Source organism: Macrobrachium nipponense, chromosome 1, assembly GCF_015104395.2.
Source record: "Macrobrachium nipponense isolate FS-2020 chromosome 1, ASM1510439v2, whole genome shotgun sequence".
Lineage (NCBI taxonomy): Eukaryota > Metazoa > Arthropoda > Malacostraca > Decapoda > Palaemonidae > Macrobrachium > Macrobrachium nipponense.
This window is the reverse complement of record NC_087200.1, coordinates 116,015,465-116,041,121: the sequence shown is the minus strand read 5'-3', so window position 1 is coordinate 116,041,121 and position 25,657 is coordinate 116,015,465. Positions and strand designations below refer to the sequence as shown.

The 25,657-nt window shown below is 47.4% G+C and overlaps 1 protein-coding gene across 1 annotated transcript in view; it reads left to right on the top strand.

The window, feature by feature from the left end:
- LOC135218919 (kelch-like protein 30) overlaps window positions 1–25,657 on the top strand; it is a 168,767-nt gene that overhangs the window by 4,618 nt on the left and 138,492 nt on the right. Inside the window, exon 2 of the mRNA XM_064255361.1 lies at window positions 24,000–24,177. Coding sequence (XP_064111431.1) covers window positions 24,000–24,177 — 178 coding nt within the window. The remainder of the gene's footprint in view (window positions 1–23,999; window positions 24,178–25,657) is intronic.

Sequence of the window (25,657 nt, the reverse complement as noted above, 5' to 3'; positions counted from 1 at the left end):
TTTCTGATTCTGATTCGTCATCTCCAAAAAGAGGATGGAGTTCGTCTTCTAAGTCGCGCCCTCTCAAGAGAGCCTGGAAGCCGCCCGCAAGCGACACTTTGCATTCCAGTCCTGAGCCTTTTCCGGATTATTCTCCTGATCGTAAGAAGAGAGCGCCTAGATCGCCTGACTCCTCTCTGGAAGGTTTTTCGTCTAAAACGAAGGAAGTTCTGGTAGGCCTCCAGGAGCAATTGTCCGCCTTAGTAGGAGTTCTTTCGAAAGGCTCTTCTCGGAAGAAAGACTTATCCCTTCCCGTCAAGAGCTGAGTTAGGAGAGCCTCGGAAAGTAGGCGCTCTGGCGCCAGCAGACGCAACTCGCCTGAAAGGTTTTTGTCCCCAGCGAAGCCTTCTTCTTCGTTCGCTTGCAACTTTAGACATTCCTCTCCAACTCAGCGTTCGGATCGGAAGCGCCCTTCGGACAAGAGATCTCCTAGGAGTTTATCACGAGGCACAAGCGCCACCCCTGACAAGGACCAGGAGCCTGAGAGCCTCGGTGATGTCAGCACTACGTCCAGGAGATTGGATGGTCTCTCTGGACTTACAAGATGCATATTTCCACGTTCCCATTCACCACTCGTCAAAGAAATATCTTCGGTTTATGATAGGGGGCAAGGATTTTTCAATTCAGGGCTCTTTGTTTCGGCCTGTCTACAGCTCCACAGGTCTTCACCAACCTGATGGCGAATGTAGCAAAATGGGCTTCACCTAGAGGGAATAAACATCTCCCTCTACTTAGACGACTGGCTGATCAGGGCCAAGTCGGAGAACCAGTGCTTGGAGGACCTGATGATAACACGGAATATGATACAATCTCTGGGATTACTCGTGAACCTCGAGAAGTCGCAACTGATCCCCAGCCAGAACTTGGTCTATCTGGGGATTCAGATGGATTCTCGGGGTTTTCGGGTATTTCCTTCGCAAGAGAGAATCACTCGAGGCTTGTCAAGAATCTCGAGCTTCTTAGAGAGAGAAACATTTCAGTTCAGAGGGGAGTATTTGAGCCTTTTAGGGACTCTGTCCTCGCTAGAAAAGTTCTTCTCTCTGATGAGGCTTCACCTTCGCCCTCTTCAGTTTTTCTTGAAAAAGGTTTGGAGTTGGAAGACGGGGCAACTCTCACTCTTTCCCGATTCCACAGGAGGTAAAGAATCACTTAAAGTATGGATCCTTCCTCTAAAGAAGAACGAAGGCGTGTCACTTGCCCTGCAGAACCCCAACCAAGTGTTATTTTCCGACGCTTCGGAGTCGGGGATGGGGAGCGACGCTAGGGGCAAGGGAGGTGTCAGGCACTTGGACAAAGGAGCAGTGTCCTGGCACATCAATTGCAAGAACTAGTAGCCATACACCCTGGCCTTAAGATTCTTCGAGGAGGTAGTCAGAGGCGGGGTGGTTCAGATAAACTCGGACAACACCACGGCTCTGGCTTACATACGCAAGCAAGGAGGGACTCATTCATTCTCCCTCTATCAGCTAACAAAAGATCTGTTAACCTGGACAGAGGAAAGAGGTATAACTCTCCTCACAAGATTTGTGCAAGGGATACGAAATGTGAGAGCAGACAGGCTAAGCAGGAGGAATCAGGTCCTCCCCACAGAGTGGACTCTACACGCAGAAGTGTGCCGAAGTCTGTGGTCCCTGTGGGGGAGGCCTCACATAGACCTATTTGCTACGTTCCTCTCCAAAAGAGTAGAGATCTTTTGTTCTCTAGTAGAAGATCCAAGAGCCTTTGCAATCGACGCGTTTCTCCTGGATTGGTCGGGCCTAGACGCCTACGCCTTTCCCCTCATTCAAGATCCTGGGGGAAGTACTCAGGAAATTTGTGGCTTCAAAGGGCACGAAGTTGACCCTCATAGCCCCATTTTGGCCAGCCCAAGAATGGTTTTCACGGAGGTACTGGAGTGGATAGTGGACTTCCCCAGGTCTCTGCCAAGCAGAACAGATCTACTCAAGACAACCCCACTTCGAAAGGTTTCATCACAACCTCCCCGGTCTCGCTCTTGACTGCCTTTCGACTATCGAAAGACTCGTCAGAGCGAGGGATTTTCTCGCAAAGCTGCAAGCGCTATCGCTAGAGCCCGCAGATCTTCAACGAGAAGAGTATACCGAATCGAAGTGGGAAGTCTTTAGGAGATGGTGTAAGAATAAGAACTGTCCTCCTCCAGTACCTCTATAATTAACATTGCCGATTTCCTCCTTTTTCTTAGAGAGGAATCGCACCTTTCTGTGTCTACCATCAAAGGATACAGGAGTATGCTGTCTTCAGTATTCAGGAATCGAGGGCTAGAGATTGCAGAGAACAAGGATCTCCACGATTTGATTTGGTCCTTCGAGACTTCGAAATCAGGGACTCCGAGAACACCTAGCTGGAATCTGGACGTGGTCCTGAAATTCCTTGCCTCGGACAAATTCGAACCTCTACATCTTGCTTCCTTCCGCGACGTCACTAGGAAATGTTTATTCCTGTTGTCTCTCGCGACAGCCAAGAGGACGAGTGAATTGCACGCTCTGACTCTAAAGTGGGGTTTAAAGGAGATGCGGCTATCTGTTCGTTCCAGACATATTTCTGGCGGAAAAATGAAAACCCATCAAAACCTTGGCCCAGGAGCTTTGAGGTAAAAGGCCTATCTAACCTGGTAGCAGAGAGATAGAGAGGTCTCTCTGTCCGGTTAGAGCTCTTAAATTTTATTTAGAGAAAAAGAAGCAGATGGGAGGCTGTCAACAAGGTCTTTGGTGTGCTGTGAAGAACCCCAAAAGACTCATGTCTAAAAACGCCTTAGGCTAAGGCCCCACCGAATCCGTCGCGGCGCGTCGCGTGCGTCCAACACGGCTACGCGTTTGTGCGTTTCGATCAACTGTCACAGTTCAAACACGAGTGGCCCACATGGCGCATGAGCGTGCGTGGCGGTCAGGTGCGTTACCGGACCTGGACGCGCAAGGAACAAAAAATTTTTGTTTTTATACATTCCAACTTACTGTCAGATATATACATAGCTATTACTCCGTCGTCCGACAGAAATTAGAATTTCGCGGCACACGCGCAGGTAGGTCAGGTGATCTACCCCCCCACCCCCCGCCTGCTGGGTGGCGGGGAATATTGGAACCATACCCCGTTTTCTAATTCATAATTTTTCTGTCGCTGGAATGTAAACAACGTTTGCAGTTCCTCCTGATGGATTTTCGTGTTTCATCGCATCGATCGTCTGGGGCTAACTTTTTACAGGGAAGTAATGGATCTTTGGTTCGGCATACGCTTTTTGTTAACTTTTTGATAATATAACTTCGAAAATTTCGAAGATTAGTGACGGTAACTACCGAAGTTTTCGGTAGACACTCGTCCACTTTCACGAAAGTGAATTACGTATACTTTCATGAAAGGGAATTACTTATATTTATTCATTAATACAAATAAGTGTTAGAGTTTGATTGAGGAAATGTATATCTTTCTTCCTAGTTGGGGAAGTCAGAAAAGTAACTATCCTTTAGAAGTTTTATTAGCTCTTGTGTTAACGAGCAATATTATAGTAGTAACAGTAGTTGTTGCATCCTCATCACCATTCTTACTCCACAGAATCTTACAATATCATATTTGCAAATTGTAGACTTTGGATATAGTAGTTCGAATGCGAACCTCTTAGAACGTAAGAAGTGAATATAGTGTTCCCCCATTACAATGAGGGTGCGTCTGATCGGCTCTGTCTCGCTCTCAGGTCTAGACCTCTTCCAAGCTCACAAGCCCAGAGGAGAAGGAATGTCGAAAACCGTAAGGAGGTTTCAGAGAATCCCCACCGGTCAGGCGTCCCTCGCAGGTTCTGTAGAGCGTCCCAGACTGCCAGGGATAGCCATTGGAAAGGCATCCTAAAACAGTGTTTCTCCCTTTTTATGCGTACGATTCCTCGATGGATAGAAGAACTTGAAATGAATGAAATTGGCGAAGATCCTCGTATAATGCCTTCTGGTAGAATTATTCAAAATTAGAATGACATTAATCGATCCACCTTTCGGAATCAGGCGACGATTTAGCGCCTTCTAATATTAGAGATCATTCGATAACATTTGTGATACAGTCATTGTTCGAACATTTTTTTCGCAACTAGACGAGAGCGCTATCCAATGGGGGTATGGAAATTGTTATTTCAACATAAGATTCCCCATCGGTGCTTTTTTAGATATAAATAAATATTATGATGAGAACGATTTAGATTGTTTGTCAATCGAATGAATTATATGGATCTCGTTAAGTGATATGCATATATGTATGACTTTAAGCTTCTAGCTCCTACCATGCTTAGGACAAATCGCCTTAGGACACGGTATGGCAAGGCATAGACACATACCGAACTTTATGCTATAATGGTCAAGTGAAATCCTTACAAAATTTCCTAAATTAATACGGTTTACCTTAATGTAACAGTATTATAGAGGATTCTATTAAGCTAGAGTATGAGTTATATGATGCTATCGTGTCTTCGAGAAGTGATCGGAGAAGCATATCTTTATTGGTGGATTGAGAGTAGGATAGAACATTTTTCTTCGTGTTAGAAGAGGTTTCCATGAATTACCAGTACCCTTCTAGGACTATCCTAGGAAGGAATAGGTTTAAAAGAATTGTTTAGACGACACCTATTTAGTTTCTAGACTTGTCGAAGTCTCGTTAGCTTAATTATGCTTATATAAAAACTTCCTGAAGTTCGATAATAATTTATAAGATTCCTTTATTTAATGGAGTAACTGGCAACTCTGGAAAGGGAAGGCCAGACTGCTTTCGCTTTGAAGACCAACCAACGCAGTCGCAGTACCATCTTGTTCTCAGTCGTGAGATGTCGTTTACAGCTCTCTCTCCTGCGGAATGGGATAACTAACCGTATCTCTTCCCTACAATCGTGGTCTTAGCCTCGGATTGAGGGAATACTGAAGCTATCATAAATAATATAGTGTCTGCCTTTTGTTAGGAATCTTTCAATAAGAAGGATATTACAACCTTTCAATGCTGTTTACCTAGGTAACATGATTAAAGGATTCTAATGCAGCAGAACATGATATTATTTAATGCACTCATACTACGAAAGCATGGCTTATTAGAATACATACTTAGTGAGAAGAGAGATGTAATAGAGATTCACTTCAGATACGGTATGGTTAAGTCTTTCGAAAAGGACACAACCGTATTTAGAATCGGATATTGTGCAGAAGTTGTATGAGTCGGATGGGAAACATTCTTTTAGTGGGAAATGGTTTCCCTGAATGGATTATACTGCGTATATAAAAGTTTTTCATAATAAGAACGGAATTAACATATGAAGGATGTCGGGTACCATAAAGACGACACATGTTCTGGCACATAACATAAAGATAATTAGTAGGAGGCGCCAGCCTGGCGCAGATGCGCCACCCTGGCGCGGGTTGCGCCGGCCTGGCGCGGGTTGCGCCACCCTGGCGCAGGTTGCGCCAGCCTGGCGCAAGTTGCGCCAGCTTGGTGCAATAAGCCTAGAGCACCATCCAAAATATTTCTCGTTTGAGCGAGTTATTAAATAAAAGCAATACAAGAATTTGCGAGTCCGTGAGAACCTCGATCGACGATAATAACTGTTTAAGTATGTCTAACATTTATTGCAAAGAGTTGTGAGAACCTGCGAGAAGTCTTCTTCATAGATCTCTTAGCAAGAAGAAGACGCAACAGTCTTCCTGTAGACTGCTTCCTTTTCCTCAAACCATGCCATAAGGAATCATAAGCGCCCAGCCACCAGGACGCCTGGCTCTAACTAGAAATAATTAGTTAATAGATATACCTTAGAGCAAATTATGCTTTCCTACATAGAGCTGGGAAGTTACTCAGTCCCTCGCACTGGAGTGGTCCTTCTCGTTCAGGAAAAAAAAAAAAAAGGGGGGGGATACGGAAGAATTAACCGAGGAAAGAATAATTCCCCTTCCGATATACTCGTATTAGAGGAAAATTGAGAAGAAACATCCAACTATGGAAGTACTGTAGAATTATAGGATTCTTACAGCACCTCTTCTTATTTTGATATCGAGATTTCCTGACCAAGGTTGCGAGTATAGGCCATAAAGGCTCCAGCCAGGCTTTAACCAGGCGATAGGCGCCAACCAGGCGCGAGCGCCAGCTAGGCGCGAGGCGTCAGCCAGGCGCGAGCGCCAGGCTTTAACCAGGCGATAGGCGCCAACCAGGCGCGAGGCGTCAGCCAGGCGCGAAGCGCCAGCCAGGCGCAAGATATCAGGATCTCCAATTTCTCAGTATTTGGAGATAGACTTTCCAAGAGTTTCCTCTTTGAGAACTGACACAAGATCAGTTTTTTCCTGACAGTGACACAAGTTGTCGCACAGGCGGCCGTGGCCCTTGTCAGGATTAACTGAAATTGCGGAAGTCTCTAACAAGAACAGACTTCTCATGTCAGGTAACATAGTGGTCGCGTGAGCGACTTCTTTCCTGGCAAGAGGAGTTGTTTTGGGAGAAACTCTTTTTGCCAGATCAACCCTCTACTGACAATTATTCTAGATATCGCACAGGCGAACGTAGTACGTGTCAGGATAAGTGGGTTCTCCTGCTTTATAGACCTTTACATGGTGAAGAGAACTGATATCTTTAGAGGTCTCTCGCTTTCCTCAACCTTATGAGACAAGGGATAGAAAATATATCGGACTCATAAGTTAATCTGGGTGCAGGTTTTAGAAAGACCTTAGCAACCCCTTTTATATTGCACGTTTCGGCTAGTCCCTTGAACCATGCAGCTCCTCTTTCTCCTCTTTCATTGTTATTAACAGGATGGTATATTATCCTACTCCCATGTAAACATATAACAAGGAAGACCTTGTAATGTTTTGGTACTAGAAAAGACTCGTAGGAGCTCTCAGTATTGGGTGAGAGGCTCTTTCAAGTATCTGAACCGTACATTACGGCCTGATGTCCTAGGATAGGAATCTTGAATGATTCTCCTCGATCCTGGATCAGTTAGTAGGAGAATAGGATAATAATAATTTGTTTTGCAGAATAACGATGATAGATTTTTCCATTCTCTCGTTGCCCAGGCAACGAGGACAGGAAGAAAGAATATAAGAGAGAGGTAGCAATATACGCCATCTTTATGTTATAGAAAGGGGAATAAATTTAGTCTTTTTCCCCTAAAAGATAAACTCTTTTACAGAATGTAAGACAAAGGGCGTCAAAGAAAGAGAGGATATATGTTATGCCTCATTTTAGACTTAGTGAGGTTGGATTCTCAGAGGTCACGTTCTTCTCACAGCAGGTTTTGGAAGTCTTTTCCAAGACAGTCTGAATATTCTTTCAACATCTATTTTTAAATGGACCTTAACAACCTCTCCACTCTGAGTCTGTCTGCGTGCAGACTGACCAGAAGTGGACATGAATGAGAGGATGTTCAAGGTAAATGACAGTAGTCATGGATAAGATATATAATTACTGCAGATCGTGCTTGAGGGAATGAGGAAACTGTCCTCTTCCGATACCTCTGTAACCACATAGCGTTTTTTCTTCCCTTTCAGAGGGAAGAATTACCTTTGTATATATCTGCTATCAAAGAACGCAGTAAAAGGCTATACTCTGTCTCTATAAAGGAATTGGAGATAGCAGAGCATTAAGATCTTCGGGATCTTACACAATACCTCTATACGACAAAACTTGGAGATCTTATAGTTACAATGGGATCCTATTTGGGCCTCAGATTCCGTGTTCGGACAAGATGGAACTGCTCCTCATCAATGTCTCTCTTGGTACTAATCGACCAAAAGGACGAGTGAGATTTTGGGCTTGGAATCTTGGAATCAAATTCTAGAAAGACTCGGCAATGGGTTTCCTGCAGCATGGTAGGTTTGGCAAAAGAATTATAACCTTTTATTCCTGGATCAATGCTTTCAGATAAAGGATTTTGTTGTTCATGGCAAGGTATTTACGTTGTTATCTACAAAACAAGAGTAAGATTTAAATGTTTGCTGACAGAGTCTTTGGAATACGATGAGGGCTCAAAACTACTTCCCAGAAGGTTCGAAGAGATATATTTAAAGAGCTAGAAAATCGGGAATCCTCCCAATTTCAGCTCAGAGTCTCCTTAACTTCCAGGCTCTTTCCTGCTTCGTGCAAGGATAGGGAAGATTTTGCAACGAGAGAACTCTTCACATGTAGGAAGAGTGCTCGTTAGCAACTGAAGTATCAAGTATGATCCTCCTCGGAGGAAGACTGGTCTCTCGGACTATTAGATTTCCTATCGTCTACTGGATGTAGCTGACTAAAATTACCTCCCCTTGTTGCAGAGGCCATAAGCTCAAAGTGAAAGAATTTCTTCCACCCTTTTCCTTTCTCCTGATAAACGATTGTGGATGTTTCAGACTTTCGGACATGTAAGCGCCAATCAGGCGCCAAATGCCAAACAGGGTAAAAGTGACGTGAGAGCAAGACAGTCCAATTAAACACTGTCATTGTCTGATGAGGAGAAGGAGTAGGCCTCCAATCTGGCGCAGATGCGCTAGAGGCGAATGAATCAGGCAAAATAAAGTGTCCGAGGTGGACATCGCCAGTTTTTCATCGAGACTCTTAACAAGCTCGAATCTCCAGCAAGTGGGGAGAAGTCATCCAGACGCGAGGAGCCAGCCAGGCGCGAGGCGCCAGGCAATCGAAGCACCAGCCATACGCGAGGCACCAGCCAGGCGCGAGACGCCAGGCCAGGCGCGAGGCGCCAGGCTGGCGTCGAGACAGCCCAGCCAGGCGCTAAGCGCCAGGCAGGCGCGAGACCGCCAGGCAGGCGCAAGGCTCCAGCCCAGGCGCGAGGCTCCAGCCATGCGCGAGGCGCCAGTCAGGGGCGAGGCGCCAGGCAGCGCGAGGCTCCAGTCAGGCGCGAGGCTCCAGTCAGGCGCGAGGCGCCAGCCAGGCGCGAGGCGCCAGGCAGGGGTTCGAGCGCCAGGCAGGCGCGAGGCGCCAGCCAGGGCGAGCGCCAGACAGGCGCGAGGCGCCAGACAGGCGCGAGGCGCCAGACAGGCGCGAGGCGCCAGCCAGGCTCTGGGCTTCATCTAGAAGAGATCTTGTTGCAAAGAAAGCCCTGGTCTTCTTTGGAAGAGTGGGAATCTCTAAAGCACTTCTTGAGTAACTTGACGTTTCCTTCAAACAGCTAAGAATTAAAAGCGCTTGAAGTGCGAGCTTTTAACAATTCTTGTTCTTCTTTCCATAACATATGTCGTGAGAGTCATATTAGCTGTATAACGGGAGATGCAACTCTGTGTTGACTTCTCTTTGCACGAAGGAGATCAAGTGGGCCGATGAGAGATCCTTCTCTCTTTGTTATACGTGTCCACGGATGCGTTGCTGGGATACGGGAGCCGACACTGATCCTTAACTAGTGAATCAAAATTTTTTTATTTTTTATTTTTTATTTTTTATTTTTAGCATAAGTGTATTATTTTCTGGGGTTATTTGAAATGAGTTTGGGGATAGCTCTTTTCAAATTAAGCACAAACCCTCGTGTTAGGATCAGGTGATCGGGATCGGTGTTGTGCTCCTTAAATTATGCCAATAGGCATTGGTGTATTGTCATGTAAGTGGATAAGACCCCATTGACAAATGACCACTAGATTCTGTCAAGTAAGTGGATAAGACCCCATTGACAGATCTACAAGAACTCTTAGCCATAGGTCACATCCTCGCTGAGGCTCTTGAGACGAAGCAGACTACTAGCAATAGCTAGGAAGTCGACCCTTCGTCTAAACACATAGGAACCAAGGTTTTATTTATTTATTACCTACAACGTATGTTGTTTACCTGTCTATTCAGTAATAGCTGTCTTTTACCCTCCACCAATGGTGTGAATCAGCTATGTATATATCTGACAGGTAAGTTGAATGTATAAAAATGATATTGTTATGATACAATAAAGTTTTTATACATACTTACCTGGCAGATATATACAATTAAATGGCCCCACCCCCACCCAGCCCCCTCCCCTCAGGAGACAGCTGGAAGAAAAATTATGAATTAGAAAACGGTATGGTTCCTATTCCCGCCACCCAGCGGCGGGGGGGTAGATCACCTGACCTACCTGCCGCGTGTGCCGCAAAATTCGAATTTCTTGTCGGACGACGGAGTAATAGCTATGTATATATCTGCCAGGTAAGTATGTATAAAACTTTATTGTATCATAACATATCATTTTTAGCCGCACGTGGACGTGCATCTTCCGCATGAAGGAAGAATTATGGTAGACCTATAACAACCTGCATTTGAACCCACCTGCCCAACTTTGAGTTATAATCAAATGTGATGATTTGTGGTTATGATAAAGGATTAAAGTATTTTTTTATTATATTCTAATGGATACATTTATGTAAATATCTTTGTTTCAGAAGTTCCTGTATCAAAGTGTTCAGTTCACACACAATTCTACGTATCTTAATTTTTGTATTAAATGAAATAAAGTGCAACTTTAATTTCGAAATCAGTAATCCTTCCCTCAGAGTTACTACACTACAAGTTTCTTACGTTGATACTTATCTTCTGTAATTGGTATCAAATTTTGATATTCGAGATATAATGCCCTAGTGAATTAAGTCAAAGGTTTTCGGCGGCATCCGACAATATAAAAAAAAAAACTTGTCTGGACGCTATCGTAACTTATGAAAGTTTTGCATATTCTCCACTCTTTCCTCATCTAAAGTTATGTCATAAGTCCAGATTTTCCTACTGTTCAACGCCTATAATTTGGTTGACAGCACCGAGTCAGAGGAAAACCTCGCGCTCTCCCTTCATAACGGCAAGTACTGAAGTTTGAATTGTCCGTCTTATAAACCGTCACTCGTTTGTCTGGTTGGGCCCACACTCGCGAAGACGGAGACGCTTGTAGACGGATAGCCGTGTTGGACGCACGCGCCGCGCCGCGACGGATTCGGTGGGGCCTTAGCCTTAGCCTTCTTTGTGAGAAGCGTGATTACTGATGCGCACAAGAACTGCCCGGATGAATCCTTCGGTCTTCTAAGGGTTAAGACTCATGAAGTAAGGGCAGTAGCAACGTCGCTGGCGTTTCAAAAGAATATGTCTAATGGAAGGATCATTGAGACTACATATTGGAGATGCAATTCAGTTTTTTGCGTCTCATTACCTGAAGGATGTGAAAGTGACCTATGAGAAATGCTTCTCTCTCGTCCATTTGTATCAGCAGATACAGTTCTGGGACTTGGAGCAAAGAATGATCCTTAAATAAATATTTATCTTAAATGTACATAAACCCTCTTGTCAGATATGTGCTTGGTTTCCTATTAGCAAGCGTGCTGAGTCGCACGGGCGGCGGCTGGTGTCATTGCTGGTATGGGGACCAGGGGTATGTATGGTTGAGTATGGGGGGTACAAAAATTTTTGTTTGTGTTTTGTTATAAATGTACGTGTTTTTATGTTTCGAGTTATTGGTTGTTTGTAGGGAGTTTGGGGATAAAAAACTCCTTGCAATCTTAGAACTAACATGGATGTTAGGATCAGGTGATCGGATCGGTGTTGCTCCTTGAACAAGGTGTATTGTCATGTTAGGAATAGCACCCATGACAAAGGCCTTTAGGCTCTGCCGAGTAAGTGGATAAGACCCCATTGGCAGACCCACAAGAACTCTTAGCCATAGATCAATATCTCGCTGAGGCTCTTGAGGCGAAGCAGACTCCTGGGCAGTAGCCACGAAGTCTTCCGCCTAATCAGGTAGGAACCAAGGTTTATTAATACCTACAACATATGATGTTTACCTGTCTATTTTCAGTAGTTAGCTGTCTCCTTACCCACCACCAATGGGTGCTAATCAGCTAAGTATATATCTGGCAGGGAAGTTGATTGTATACAAAAGGATATTGTCATGATACAAGAAAGTTGTTCCGATACGTAATACAAAACCATTGGTCCTTTAACAATAGGAAGTAGCTAGCGGCAGCTGAACGGTCGTAAGCTTCGAACAAGGAGAACGGTAGTTAACTGCTTGTCCGATCGTCGCGGCCGCGCGTGAACAAATCCTTTTTGCTTTCGGCCGTGGTGTGACTAGACTGTTCGTCATCGCTCTCGCCCGCTACTCGTCGTATGCTTTGGTTTTCAATTCAGCCCCCTTTCTGGTTTGTTTGTGTGTTGAATGAGATTGTAAGTACAATACTTTCATTTTTGTTTATCACATTGATTAATAAACAATGGATCAAGAGATGGAGCTTTCGCCGCGCCCCCCGGTCGCCCGTAGAGTGTGTCCCGGGCTGGAGGGGCGTAAATGCGGCGGATTTCGCTCCTTTGTGGATGTGGATCCACATGAGTTATGTACAAGGTGTCGGGGGCGAGAATGCTCCCGAGCCGAACCATGTGTAACGTGTGTTGATTGGTCCGAGGCGCAGTGGGTTCTGTACGAGGGCAGGAAGAGACGTAGGCCTACAAAGGAGTCGTCGGAAAGCTCTACTGCGACTCCTTTGGTACGGATACCTCGTCTTCCTTCTTGCCCCCTGGTCAGCCCCCATGTTTCGCGCCTTCCCCTGCGGGGGGGGAAGCGGAGTCCTTCTCCTCACTTGATCCGTCGAGTGTGGAGGAGGGCGCTCGCTACCCGGACGTACAGTTGTACTCGGGGTCTTCCGTCCGCTCTGGGTGGGGTTCGTCTCCCCCCAGGCCGCGAGGAACCCCTCTAACTAACCCGACTGTTGCTTCCAGCAGGTGTGCCGCCAGTGAAGGACGACTGGGACAGGTGTGGGAGTCGCTAGGGTTGCAGGGAGTGCCAAGCATCCCGGGGCTAATCCAGCGGTTGGCGGGGTCGGCAGTGGTCACACATGGTGTGGTGACCACTACCACTACTACGATCACGACTCCGGCCTATGGCATGCCGCCGCATTTGGTTTATACGCCTCATGTGACGACGGTGACACCGACAGCTGCGATTCAGAGACCTCTCGCTGCCGTGTCAAGGAGAACCGTGCCACCGCCACCTGGGTTCTTTGTGCTGCCGACCCCGGACTTCCGCTGCCCTAAAAGCTCTCCCTTAGACTTGCCGCCAGTGCTGAGAATGCAGGTAGCTGCCGACAAGACGCTTGGCTCCCCTGTTGCTGCTGCCGTACCTGCCGTACCTGTTGCTGTGTCCTGCTGCTGTTGTTCCTGCTGTTCCTGTACCTGTTCCTGTCGTTCCTGTTGTTGGTGGTGCTGCTCCAGGCTCAGGTCTTTCCGGACAGGTGCAGTTGGGCCCTGTTGCTTCGGCAACTGCCCCGGCTCCCTCCATGGATGGAAGACCTGACGTCGTCCTGCGGAGCCTGGTGAAGAAGAAGAGAAGGTGTCGTCGTCATCTTCATCGTCTGCTGCCTCCTTCTCGCCCCTTCGATCTAGGCTACCAAGCCGAAGAAGAAGAAGGCTGCCTCCTCCCCCCCCTTAGAAGGCTCCTTCGGGACCTTCTAAGGGCCCGTGTCGCACAGGCGATTCGGGGAGCTCTTCTGCTGGTCCTCCTGTTCCCTTGGGAACAGGGCCCGTCTCTTCTTCTGCAAAGAAGAAGACGACGGGGACCAGAGGGGTACCAGCTTCGGCTGGCACTTCCTCGCCTGGTACTAGCGGTTCTGCCGCTAAACCAGGATCCGCCTCGGCTTCTCGTTCGCGAGAAGTACCGAGTGGACGGTCTCCCGCTGGGGAGACCGTCCAGCCAAGTCTCGACGCCTGAGCTTGCTCGCCGTCAAGACCGAGGCGCGGAGCAGAAGACTGGCGAGAGTCGTGCAGACGACTCTCGCCAGGCCAGCGGACGCTCTCGCAGCGACCAGCCGGCTGCTCGGGTAGACGTGACGGTCTCTGACCGGTCCACGGGTTGAGGCGAGGAAGGGGTCCCCGCAGCCATCGGTACCAGCCTTGGCTGGTACCAGCGGCTCGACGCGCCGAGAGGACACTCACCGGTCTCACCGCGACAGCGAGCCTAGCAGGTCACCTGACTGCCGCCTCCCATCGGGACCGGGCGGAGACGGTAACCAGCAACAGCTCGCCTGAACGCTCGGGATCGGGGTCGACGTTCTCAGCCGAGCCTCTCGCCTCAGTGAGCGGCAAGGCCAGGCCTGTAGCTCGATCACCACCGCGGGTTGGGGATCAGCCGCAGCCCTCCAAGCACGCTGGTCCTGCCAGCGAGCGAGGGGGAGCGTCAGGTCTGCCTCTCCAGTACCTTCAACCTCCTTGGGCTACACCGGGAGGAGCGAGGTACCTAGGAGTGATCGCGAGGGGTGCGCCTCTCGCGATCCCGCTACGACGCCGTACGCACCAGGCACGGTTCTAGGACCGGCCAGGACGTACGCGCAAGTAGCTGGAGGCAACCATGAGGGGTCAGTTGCTGTTTCCTTTCCTCCTTCTGAAGGAGGAGTGTCTCGGGATCTGTTCTTGCTGGAGGGACTGGACGGTCCTACTCCTCAAGATGCAGTTACTCCCGAGATACAGAGGAACTTTGCAGAAGTCATTAAGCTGATTCGTCGCATAATGGCCTTGCGGAAGGATCGCCGCTACCACCGTCCGAGCCTACGTCCCGGCTCGAGTCATTTTGGGGCCCAAAAGAGGGAACCCAAAATGATGGTGGACTGCCGCGATCAAAGCTTGCAGACTCGGTCCTGGACCAGGGTGGAGAATCTCGTCTCAGGGCGAGAGGATTCGGCTGAAGTCCGGTCGGTCTTCCAAGCTGCTTTCCTCCTCCCCCTACAGCGTCAGAGGCGTTTCTATGTGCCATCAGAAGACCCGATACCGCCGAAACAGGTAACCCGGAGTTAGCGAGGCTGACTCCAGGTGTGTCCCTGCAGCAGCTCCTGTCGGAGAACCTCTGGTTCTGCAGCAGGAGGCACTCGCCCTGGAATCTACCGCTATGGCAGCATTCCAGGCAGTCTTCTTGGCTGGATTTGTGGTCCCTCACAATATCCAAAGTCGCGGCCGGCTCTGGGAGCTCTGCTCTCGAAGACGACGCGTCTTTCAGGAGACTGTGCCAGTCTGGAGGAAGAGCTATCTCTTACCTCGCCCATCAGACTGCTAACCTGTGGGCCAACTTGGTTCTTCGTTGTAGGGACGCAGTCCTTACCCGGAGTGACCAAGGGGGCTGGACGTGAGGCGGCACTTGGGCTTCGTAACGGACCGATTAGGAGTTCCACCGCTCTCTTTCCCGGAGAGATGGTGGACGCTGCGGTGGAAAGGCGGCGCACTGATGACAGTGACCCGCTTAGTTCACCAGGCAGTCTCGAAGGTTTCTGGGCAATCTCGAGTAACTGCGGCTAAGCCTAGAGTTTTAGCTGGCGCTTCCACGGCGGCTAAGACGGTTGCTCCGCCTAAGCCCCGTGTGAAGAACTCTTGTTGTTTCGACTTCTGCGAGAGGAGGCTGTAACCAGCCCTCCTCCCATACCTCCTTTCCCCGAGGAGGTGGTGGGGAAGAAGTCGAAACGAGGTGGGAAACGCTAGGGACGGCGTTCCCCCTCACCTGCTGCCGGAAGTGGGGGGGTGCCTAGCCAGCCATTGGGCAACATGGCAGCGCTACGGCGCCGAGAACTGGATAGTAGACGTCCTTCTGGAGGGATATCTACTACCCTTCGAGTCTCGGCCCCCCCTCATCTCCAACCAGTCCATCTACAAACCTATGTCGGATCATCAAAGGACAACGCTCTTCGACAGGAGATCAAGACCATGATGGCGAAACGAGCTGTAGAAAATCGTAGAGGATCAGTCACCGGGCTTTTACAGCCGCCTCTTCCTAGTGGAGAAGGCATCGGGGGGCTGGCGTCCAGTGATAGACCTCTTCATCCCCTGAACCGTTTCGTTCGCACGACTCGGTTCACGGATGGAGTCGGCACGGGTCCATGCTCGACTCGATCAGGGGGAACGATTTCATGCTTTCATTGGACTTGAAGGATGCGTATTTTCAATACCCATCCATCAGTCCTCCAGAAAGTACCTCTGCTTCATCTTCGACGGGACGTGTACCAATTCAGGGCACTTTGTTTCGGGTCTGTCAACCGCCCCACAGGTGTTCACGCGAGTGTTCACTCTGGTGTCAGCTTGGGCCCATTTGCACGGGATACGTCTTCTGAGGTATCTCGACGATTGGCTGGTCCTGGCGAGCTCCCGCTCGCAGTTGCTACAGGACAGGGATCGGCTCCTCAAGTTTTGTCACGATCTGGGGATTGTGATAAAACTACGAGAAGTCCGATCTCGAACCCAAGCAGAAGGATGAAGTACCTGGGTATGCTGATCGACACGGTAGCAGGGCAAGTCTTTCCCGCAGACTTGTGCGGATCAGCAAATTCAGGTAGGCAGCCGGCAGGTTCCTGTCTCGGCAGGAACAGGCAGCACAGCAATGGCAAGTCGTGATCGGCCATCTGTCGTCACTCGAGAAGTTAGTCCCTCACGGGTGTCTTCACCTGCGGTCTCTCCAGTGGAGACTAAGGGAGAGTTGGTCTCAGGCAAAGGATCCACCTTTACTTTCCCGTGGCTCTCACGGAAAAGGTGAGGCAGGACCTAGCCTGGTGGCTCGACGACAAGAACCTCTTAAGAGGAGTGCCCATCCGCCAACTCCCCCCCCCGGAGATGCTACTGTTCTCAGACGCATCGACCGAGGGATGGGGCGCACACCTGGAGGAGTTGCTGACTGCAGGTGTGTGGGACCATCACGACAAGCACCTTCACATCAATGTCCTCGAACTCAAGGCGGCGTTCTACGCTCTCCAAGAATTTCAGGACCGCTTGTGGGACACTCAGTGGTGTTGATGTGCGACAACACCAGAGTAGTGGCATATGTCAACAAGCAGGGGGGGCCTAGTGGTCTCTTCCGCTACACCAGTTGACGGTGCAGGTGCACGAGTGGGCCACGGCTCACTCGATAGAGCTGTCAGTCATGCTACATTCCAGGCAAGAGGATGTAGTAGCGGACAGCTCAGCCGTCGGGATCAGGTGATAGGAACCGAATGGTCTCTACACCCAGACGTGGCGGAAAGGCTCTTCAACCTGTGGGGGCGACTGGTCGTAGACCTGTTCGCTACCCGGCACAACAGAAAAACTGCAGTTTTCTTTCAGCCGTGCCGGACCCATGGGCAGCTGCAGAGGACGCTCTCCAAACACCCCTGGGACAACCTCTTCATCTAGCCTTTCCTCCCTTCTGTCTGATTTGGAAAGTGATCAGCGAGCGCTGACCACCCCGAATCTCAGGATGATCCTGGTGGCTCCCAAACGACCTCAGGCCGTTTGGTATCGGACCTGCTGGCTCTTCTTGCGGAAGCACCGAGAGAGCTACCCCATTGGCACAACCTTCTAGCCCAGCCACACGTAAGAACGGGTACCACCAAGCAGTCCAGTCCCTTCAACTTCACGGCTGGCTGTTATCCACCATCTCTTGCGAACGAGAGGCTTTTCTCGTAGCGCAGCAACAGAGATGGCTGGACACGTCCGACAGTCCTCTGCAGCTGTGTACCAGGGGAAGTGGGCCGTCTTCTGTGGTTGGTGTCGTAGACGGGGTCTGTCTCCTCTCAGAGCCACTCTTCAGCAGGTAGCGGATTTCCTCGTGTTTCTTCGCCGAGAGAAGCTTCCTCTCAGTACCCACAGTTAAAGGATATAGGAGCCGCCCTGGCTCTTGTCCTAAAACTGAGGGGACTGGACATCTTGAACTCGTTTGAGATCTCCTTGCTTATGAGGAGCTTCGAAAGGTCTTGCCCACCCAGGGAACTCAGGCCCCCTGCGTGGGATGTGACTCTCGTCCTTAGGAGTTTGACTCGAAGACCCTTCGAGCCACTCCGAGAGTCGTCAGACAGGGATCTGACCCTCAAGACCCTCTTCTTGCTGGCCCTAGGCATCGGCGAAGAGAGTAGGGAACTACATGGTCTGTCTTTTGATGTTAAACACACCAGAGGCTGGGGATCTGTGACGCTCGATTTCGTCCCGAACTTCGTAGCTAAGACTCAGAATCCGTCGATCCTGACGACAGGTTCGAGTCTTTCACGATCCCCCCTTCTGGACTTCACCGACAATGATGCGGATGAGATGCTGCTTTGTCCTGTGAGGGCGCTACTGCGCTATCTGAAGAGAACTCGACATCTCAGGCCTGAGTGTCGACGCCTCTTCGTTAGCACTGGGGTTACCAGAAAGAAGAATCCAAGAACACGCTTTCTTTCTGGCTACGTGAGGTGATCAGGAGAGCGTACGAGGCTGATGGTAGCGACGAACATCCGTACGCTCCGACCGAGAGCCCACGAAGTCAGAGGTATTGGACCCTCCTTAGCGTTCCGTAAGAACTTCTCCGTGGCGCAGGTCCTGAAGGCAGGTGTCTGGGCCAACCAGACCACCTTCACGTCCTTCTACCTTCGGGATATTGCCCACAAGTCCTTGGATACTTTTCCTTGGGACCTGTGGTGGCTGCTTACCCAGCACCCGAGCAGGCAGAAACAGCATCGATTCCTGGTATGAATGGGAGAATGAATGTGCGAATGAGAGTGTGACTGGCTTCCCTTCACCATCTTTCTCTACCTCTACCTGTGGGCAGAGGGATACGGTCGTCACCATGCTGGAAAGGAGTCCGATGCAGGTAAGCTACTCAACCGAGCTCCATCCTATCCCTTTCACTAGGGATAGGAGCGTATATCACCACTTTCTCCTACAAGGGGGAGGAAGTGGATGCCTACATGAGACAAAACCCATGACTTTATATTTGCTCCTGTACAGGAACAAGTCTTACAATGCTAGGTACGAGAGATACGCTTGCCTCTCTCTTAGTATTAGGCCCAGAGGTCTGACCATTGATCCTGCGGTGCACACCCCGATCAATCGGACAGAGGCTTGGATCCCTCCCTCGCTCTTACGACCAGGGAGGCACTCCAGGGATGGATGAACACCAGTCTGTTCATTCAAAGACTCAGATTCCTCCCACCAAGAAGGTGAGTCTTCCTATTGTTAAAGGACCGATGGTTTGTATTACGTATCGGAACAAATGACAATTTGTCGAAAATTGCATTTTTCCTAACTATACAAACCTGAGGTCCTTTACATATAGTCCCTCCTCATGCCACCCCTCACTCTGCGTATTTTGCATGGGCCAAAAGCAAAAGTGATTTGTTTACCGCCGCGCGACGATCGGACAAGCAGTTAACTACCATTCTCCCCCTTGTTCGAAGCTTACAACCGTTCCAGCTGCCGCTAGCTACTTCCTATTGTTAAAGGACCTCAGGTTTGTATAGTTAGGAAAAATGCAATTTTCGACAAATTGTCATTTTTATACATACTTACCTGACAGATATATACGTTTAATGGCCCACCCAGCCTCCCCGCAGGAGACAGGTGGAAGAGAAGAAATCCTGAATAAGAAAACGGGAATGGTTCCTAGTCCTGCCACTCAGGGCAGGGCGGTAGATCCACCTGACCTACCGGTAGCGTGTGCCGCGAAATTTGAATTTCTGTGGGGACGATGGAGTCTATAGCTAAGTATATATCTGTCAGGTAAGTATGTATAAAACTTTATTGTATCATGACAATATCATTTCAGGTTTTTGGTGGGTGTTTTATTAGGTCGATTGGAAGAGGGTTCAAGAGGTTAACCCCTTTCAAGTCGTAGGTCTAACATTTTTAGTGTGGCCAGGTGATCGGGATTGGTTGTTGTGCTCCTTGTAGTGTCTTAGTTACCTAAAGCTCTATCATGTAAGAGGTTAGCCCCTGTTGATAAGATACAGGTGAAGGCTCTTGCCATGTAAGTGGGTCAGCCCCATTGGTACGATCCAAAACAAGGCTCTGCCTAGTAAGCGGGTAAGACCATTGGCATGATCCGAAAGGGTTGTCAGTCATAGGTCTCATCCTCTCTGAAACTCTTGTGGCAAGCAGATTCATAGACAGTATCAATGAAGTCTTATGCCATATCAGGTAGGAACCAAGGTTGTTTTTTATTATACCTACAACGTATGTTGTTTTCTCCGTTTTTATATTTATAATCATTTTGTTATGTAGCTGTCTCTTGCCCTCCGCCAAGGGTGCCAATCAGCTAAGTATATATCTGCCGGGGAAGTTGCATGTACAAAATGATATTTTTGTTTTTAATACAATAAAGTTTTGTACATACTTACCCGGCAGATATATACGATTAATGGCCTGCCCAGCCTCCACTCAGGAGACAGGTGGAAGAGAAAAAATCTGACTGAAACGGGAATGGTTCCTAGTCCGCCACCCAGCGGCAGGAATGGGCTGATCACCTGACCTACCTGTCGCGTGTGCCGCGAGTTTTGAATTCTGTCGGGACGTCGGAGACTATAGCAAAGTATATATCTACTGGGTAAGTATGTACAAAACTTTATTGTATTATAACAATATCATTTCTCTTTTTCATTATTGATTTGATTATGGATCAAAGTGCAGAGCTATCGCCGCGCCCCCCCACCACTTGTAGAGTCTGTCCTGGAGTGGAGGGGCGCCGATGTGGTCGGTTTTCGCTCATTCATTGAGGTTGATCCTCACGACTTACTTCACATTGCCGAGGCGTGAGTGCTCTCGGTCTGAAACTTGTGAAACTTGTGTGAATTGGTCTGAGGCGCAGTGGGAACTGTACGAGGGTAGGAATAAGAGAAGGCCTGCCAGGGAGTCGTCGGGAAGCTCTCCTGTGACTCCTTTGGTGACGGGACACTTCATCTACTTTCCTGCCCCCCGCTCAGCTCCCATGTATGGCGCCTTCCCCTTCGGGGGGGTTTCGCAGTCCTTCTCCTTGCTTGATCAGTCGGGCGTGGAGGAGGGCGCCCGTTACCCAGACATCCAGTTGTACTCGGGGTCTTCCGTGCGTTCGGGGTGGGGTACGTCTCCCCCCGTGCATGAGGGAACCCCTCTAACTAACCCCACTGTTGTTTCCGCAGGTGCTACATCCGTGGGGGACGACCTTGGATAGGTGTGGGCCGCGCTGGGGCTGCAGGGTATGAGTGGGTGGTAGCTCACTCCGTGGAGCTGTTGGTCAGTTACGTTCCAAGCAAGAGGAATGTAGTGGTAGACAAGCTCAGTCTCCAGAATCAGGTGATAGGGACAGAGTGATCCCTTCACCCAGACATCACAGAAAGGTTGTTCGACCTGTGGGGGCTTCCAGTCATTAATCTGTTCGCCACCCGGCACAATAGAAAACTTCAAGTCTTCTGCTCCTTCATGCCAGACCCATGGGCCGCTGCAGAGGATGCATTCCAGCACCCATGGGACAACTGTTGACGTTTTTGCTTTCCCTCCATTTTGTCTGATACGCAAGGTGATCACCTCGAATCTCAGGATGATTCTGGTGGTATCCCGACCTTCTAGTTCTGCTCTCTGAGGCACCAAGAGAGATTCCTCCATGGCACAACCTGCTCTGTCAACCACATGTAGAATGGTAGCATTAGGCAGTGCGGTCCCTGTGTCTTCACAGCTGGAGGTTATCCACCATTTCTTGTGAGCAAGAGGCTTACCATGCTGCACAGCAACAGAGATATATACCAGGGAAAATGGGCCATCTTCTGTGGTTAGTGTCAGACAGGGTTTCTCTCCTGTATGAGCTACTCTTCAACAGGTCATGGATTTCCTAGTCTTCCTTCGCCGAGAGAAGCTTCTCTCCGTTTCAGCAGCAAAAGGCTATTGAGCTGCCCTTGGTTTAGTCCTTCTGCTGAAAGGAGTAGACATCTTCCCACTCTGTATATGTACTTTGCTTTTGGTGAGAAGCTTTGAAAGATCTTGCCCACCCAGGGATCTCAGACCCCCTGCATAGGGTGACACTTATCCTGAGGAGCCTGACTTGTGCACCATACGAGCCTTTACGAGAGTCAACCCTCAAGAGCGTGTTCATACTTGCCCTGGGATTGGTGGAGAGATTAGGCAAACATCCATGCCTTTTGATGAAAAACAAACCTTGAGGGGATGGGGATCTATTACACTATTTCATCCTGGACTTGGTAGCAAAAACTCAAAACCCAGAGCAGTCCCTGATGCCAGGTTTGGGTACTTTTATGAATCCCCTCCCTAGAGGACTTTGTAAATAATGATGAAGACAAGATGCTACTTTGTCCTGTTAGAGTGCTGCGGTGCTATCTGAAGAGGGAAGAGGACTCGGCACCTCTGTCCTCAGTGTTGACAAGTCTTCATTAGTACTGGCTTGTCCAAGAAAGAAGTGTCCAAGAACATGATTTCCTTCTGACTTCATGAGACAATTGGAAGGGCATACTCTGCTGCTGGCATAGATGGCACCAGTACTCCTTGGCTGAGAGCTAACAAAGTTAGTGACTTTGGTTCATCCCTTGCATTCTGGAAGAATGTGTCAGTCCATCAGGTTCTGAAGGGGGGGGGCGGGGGGGGGGGGGGGGGGCAAGTGGTCTTGACAGACCACCTTCATTAAAGGATAACAAACATTGCATATCTCTCTTTTCAAGCATAGAGATATGGACCTGCCCTCAAACCAAGATCTTAATGCCCCCATCAAGTCGTTGGAAACTTTGTAGCATAAGAAGTCTGATCTGTTTTTCATGGAAAATGGCTCTCAAGCCCTCCAACCCAACCCCATCTGTTCTGTTTCCTGCAAGAACCTTACTCGTAACACATCCTCATAGGTCAGTGACTGCCAAATGTTAGTGAACTACAAGTTACTACGTACATACTGACAAAGGGTAGGCTTTTCCCCAGGGGTTGTTATGTGCTATATCGCCCTGGAGTTCCTAGCCAATAACGAGGATCCATTTGAGCACTGGCCTCACTCCTTCCATATCAAGAGTGTAATGGAAATCCTGAGCCCAGAGGAAGGGGAAAGGGTTCTTTGCCCAGTCAAAACCTTAAGGTATTATCTACAAAGTACCATGTTAATCAGAGGATCTTATAGTACTACCTTTGGTGTTCTGTCATGAATCCTTCTCGTACTCTTTTGAAGACCGCCCTGTAATTCCTCTTAAGAGACCTGATCTCTGAGGCGTATTCTCGGATCCAGGAGGACATTTTGCCTGCTTTCAAAGTGAAAGTGCATGAGGTTCAGACAATCAGTGGCTCTCTACTTCAAGCATAATTTATCCCTTTCAGCCATTCTTCAGTCGACCTTTTGGAGGTGCTAATCGATCTTCGAATCTCAACTACAGGCAGTCCCTGGTATTGGAAGAGAAACATTAAAGAGGTTTATTCTGTCTTCGATCCTTTTGCCTTGGTGTAGGCTATCGAGTTTGTGGAGCATGGGGTTACCTTGTACCTGGAGTGCCCACCAGTCTTTATGGATGGGTAGTGGTTTTGTGGTCAGTGTAGGGACAGTTTTATCTGGTTGTTCAATTTTTTGTTACTGCACACAGGGCAAGGGCACTTTTTGATGTACGTACATCGTGTCAGTGATGAAGCATATCCTCTGCTGCAAGACTACCACTAATGTAGAGGTGACCCTCGGTTCAACTCCCACACCAGTGCAGGTTAAGATGAGCTCCAACCAGAAGCAATATTCAACTGCAGTAGCTCTCTAACCAAATATGGTAACAACAAGCATTGTTTCAATGCTGGCCATCCTTTCTATTTCGAAGTTGTTATCACAATGTTTTGGAATAGATTATGTCCGGTCATCCCACCTCCCATTCAATACGGGATTCAGCTAAGTAATCTGGGTAAGTTACTTATAAAAAAAATGACATTTTTATAATGAAATAAAGTTTTATATATACTTACCAAGTAGTTACTGAATTGGAGCCCTCCCTCCCTCCCCTCTTTTGGACATAGTAGCAAAATCATAATGAAGCCACCTAGGGGGCAGGACCTGTCATCTACGATACAATAAGAGCACTTGCACGTGTGATTGTGATATTTTGAATTTTGGGTTTGCCACACTAGAATATCTAAAGCTAAGTAATTATTTGTTAAGTTTATATAAATATTTTTTAAAAGTGTAATTATTTAAGAAATCCAATAACCATAATTGTTTTAACTTGTTTTGTTATAACAAGTGATGTCCATTGAATTTGCAACATTTAACCAGACTATCATCAGATTCATAGATGTTGATAATGAAAAACTTCTTGCAGGTCTGAAGCCTTTAAAGTATTAACCATGGAAGGAGAAACTGATGAAGTTATTATCTTGAAGGCGGATGGATACCAGTTCCCTTGTAACAAAAAAAAGCTGATTGCATCTAGTGACTATTTCAGAGCCATGTTTTCAAGTAACTTCAGTGAAAAAGACAAAGAAGTTATAATGCTAAAGGTATGTGCTTTATATATAAATTTTTTTTTTGCATGTTTGGTTAATTGTAACAAAAGTGAAGGCATCCTTTTACCATCAAGCTACCATAAGTTGATAATAATGCTGATAGTTTAAGGAAGCTGTAAATGGCAAGTAATAGGGAATGGAATGTGGGGAAACTTTGCGACAGCAGTTATTTGCTTTATTCTTATCAAATTTGAATCATTGGTTTACCTCCAAATCTTCTGTTGAGTATTCTGCTTCTAGGGAAACTTCTCATATAGCATCATCTGTTGTTAGTCTAAACAAAGTATTGGAATTGAAATTACCTGTAATTTGATTTTTCCATTTAATCTCGGCTAGTGATCTTCATCCTTTCATATCTTAAATATGTGTTGGCAATTCTGATGAAAGATTGGGTAAAATCTCTTTCATTTTGTCATTCACATTTTTTATTTATTTGGACAATACTGATAAACTTAACCCATAATGCCCACAGTTATCTACTGAAGTATGTATCTATAGATTATTTCTTCAGAAACAGTGAAATTTGGTCTAAATAACAAGGTTCTGCCATCAGAACTAAAATTTTATGTGTAAATATAAATTTGTGAGTGGGCAGGATTTCCTGCTGCTGGGCAGTAGAGTTAACATATTTGTGCATATTTTTATGAATTCAAGTACTACTTTGATAGTCAAATACAAGCAGTAAATTATATCCTGAAGCCTAAGAGGAAATTACTTTATAATCAAACATTCTGAAAACAGAATAACACTCATTAATATTAGCTGTTATTTTGTGTTGGGGCTCAGAAGTTGTAAGTAACTGCCCCACCTCATCTGTTTTCATTCGAGACTATAAGCTTAAGATTATGGTTTATATAATATATATATATGTGTATATGTATATATATTCCACCTCGTCTGTTTTCATTCGAGACTATAAGCTTAAGATTATGGTTTATATATATATATATATATATATATATATATATATATATATATATATATATATAATATATATATATATATATATATATATATATATATATATATATATATATATATATATATATATATATACAGGCGGTCCCCGGTTACGACGGGGGTTCCGTTCTTAAGACGCGTCGTAACCCGAAAATCGTCGTAAGCCGGAACGACGTTCTTGAAAACATGTCCACAGGAAAATTTCACTACTAATTTGCAATTTTTCTTAGGGCCCGTATCTCTAAAATTATCACTAATTTACTTTTTCATGTGAACACTGTGTATTCACAAATTACTGTATATTTTCATTAAAATACAAAGAGAGAGAGAGAGAGAGAGAGAGAGAGAGAGAGAGAGAGAGAGAAATAACTCCTTAGGTTTCAATAGATTGAATGAATGTCTGTAGGCAACTTTTTCCCCCTCCCATAAATACTATATTTCTCCAGAGAAGAGAGAAAGAGAGGACTGTGCCAATTATGTTTGTCTGTCTATCAATTCTTTTGCTGAGAGCGAG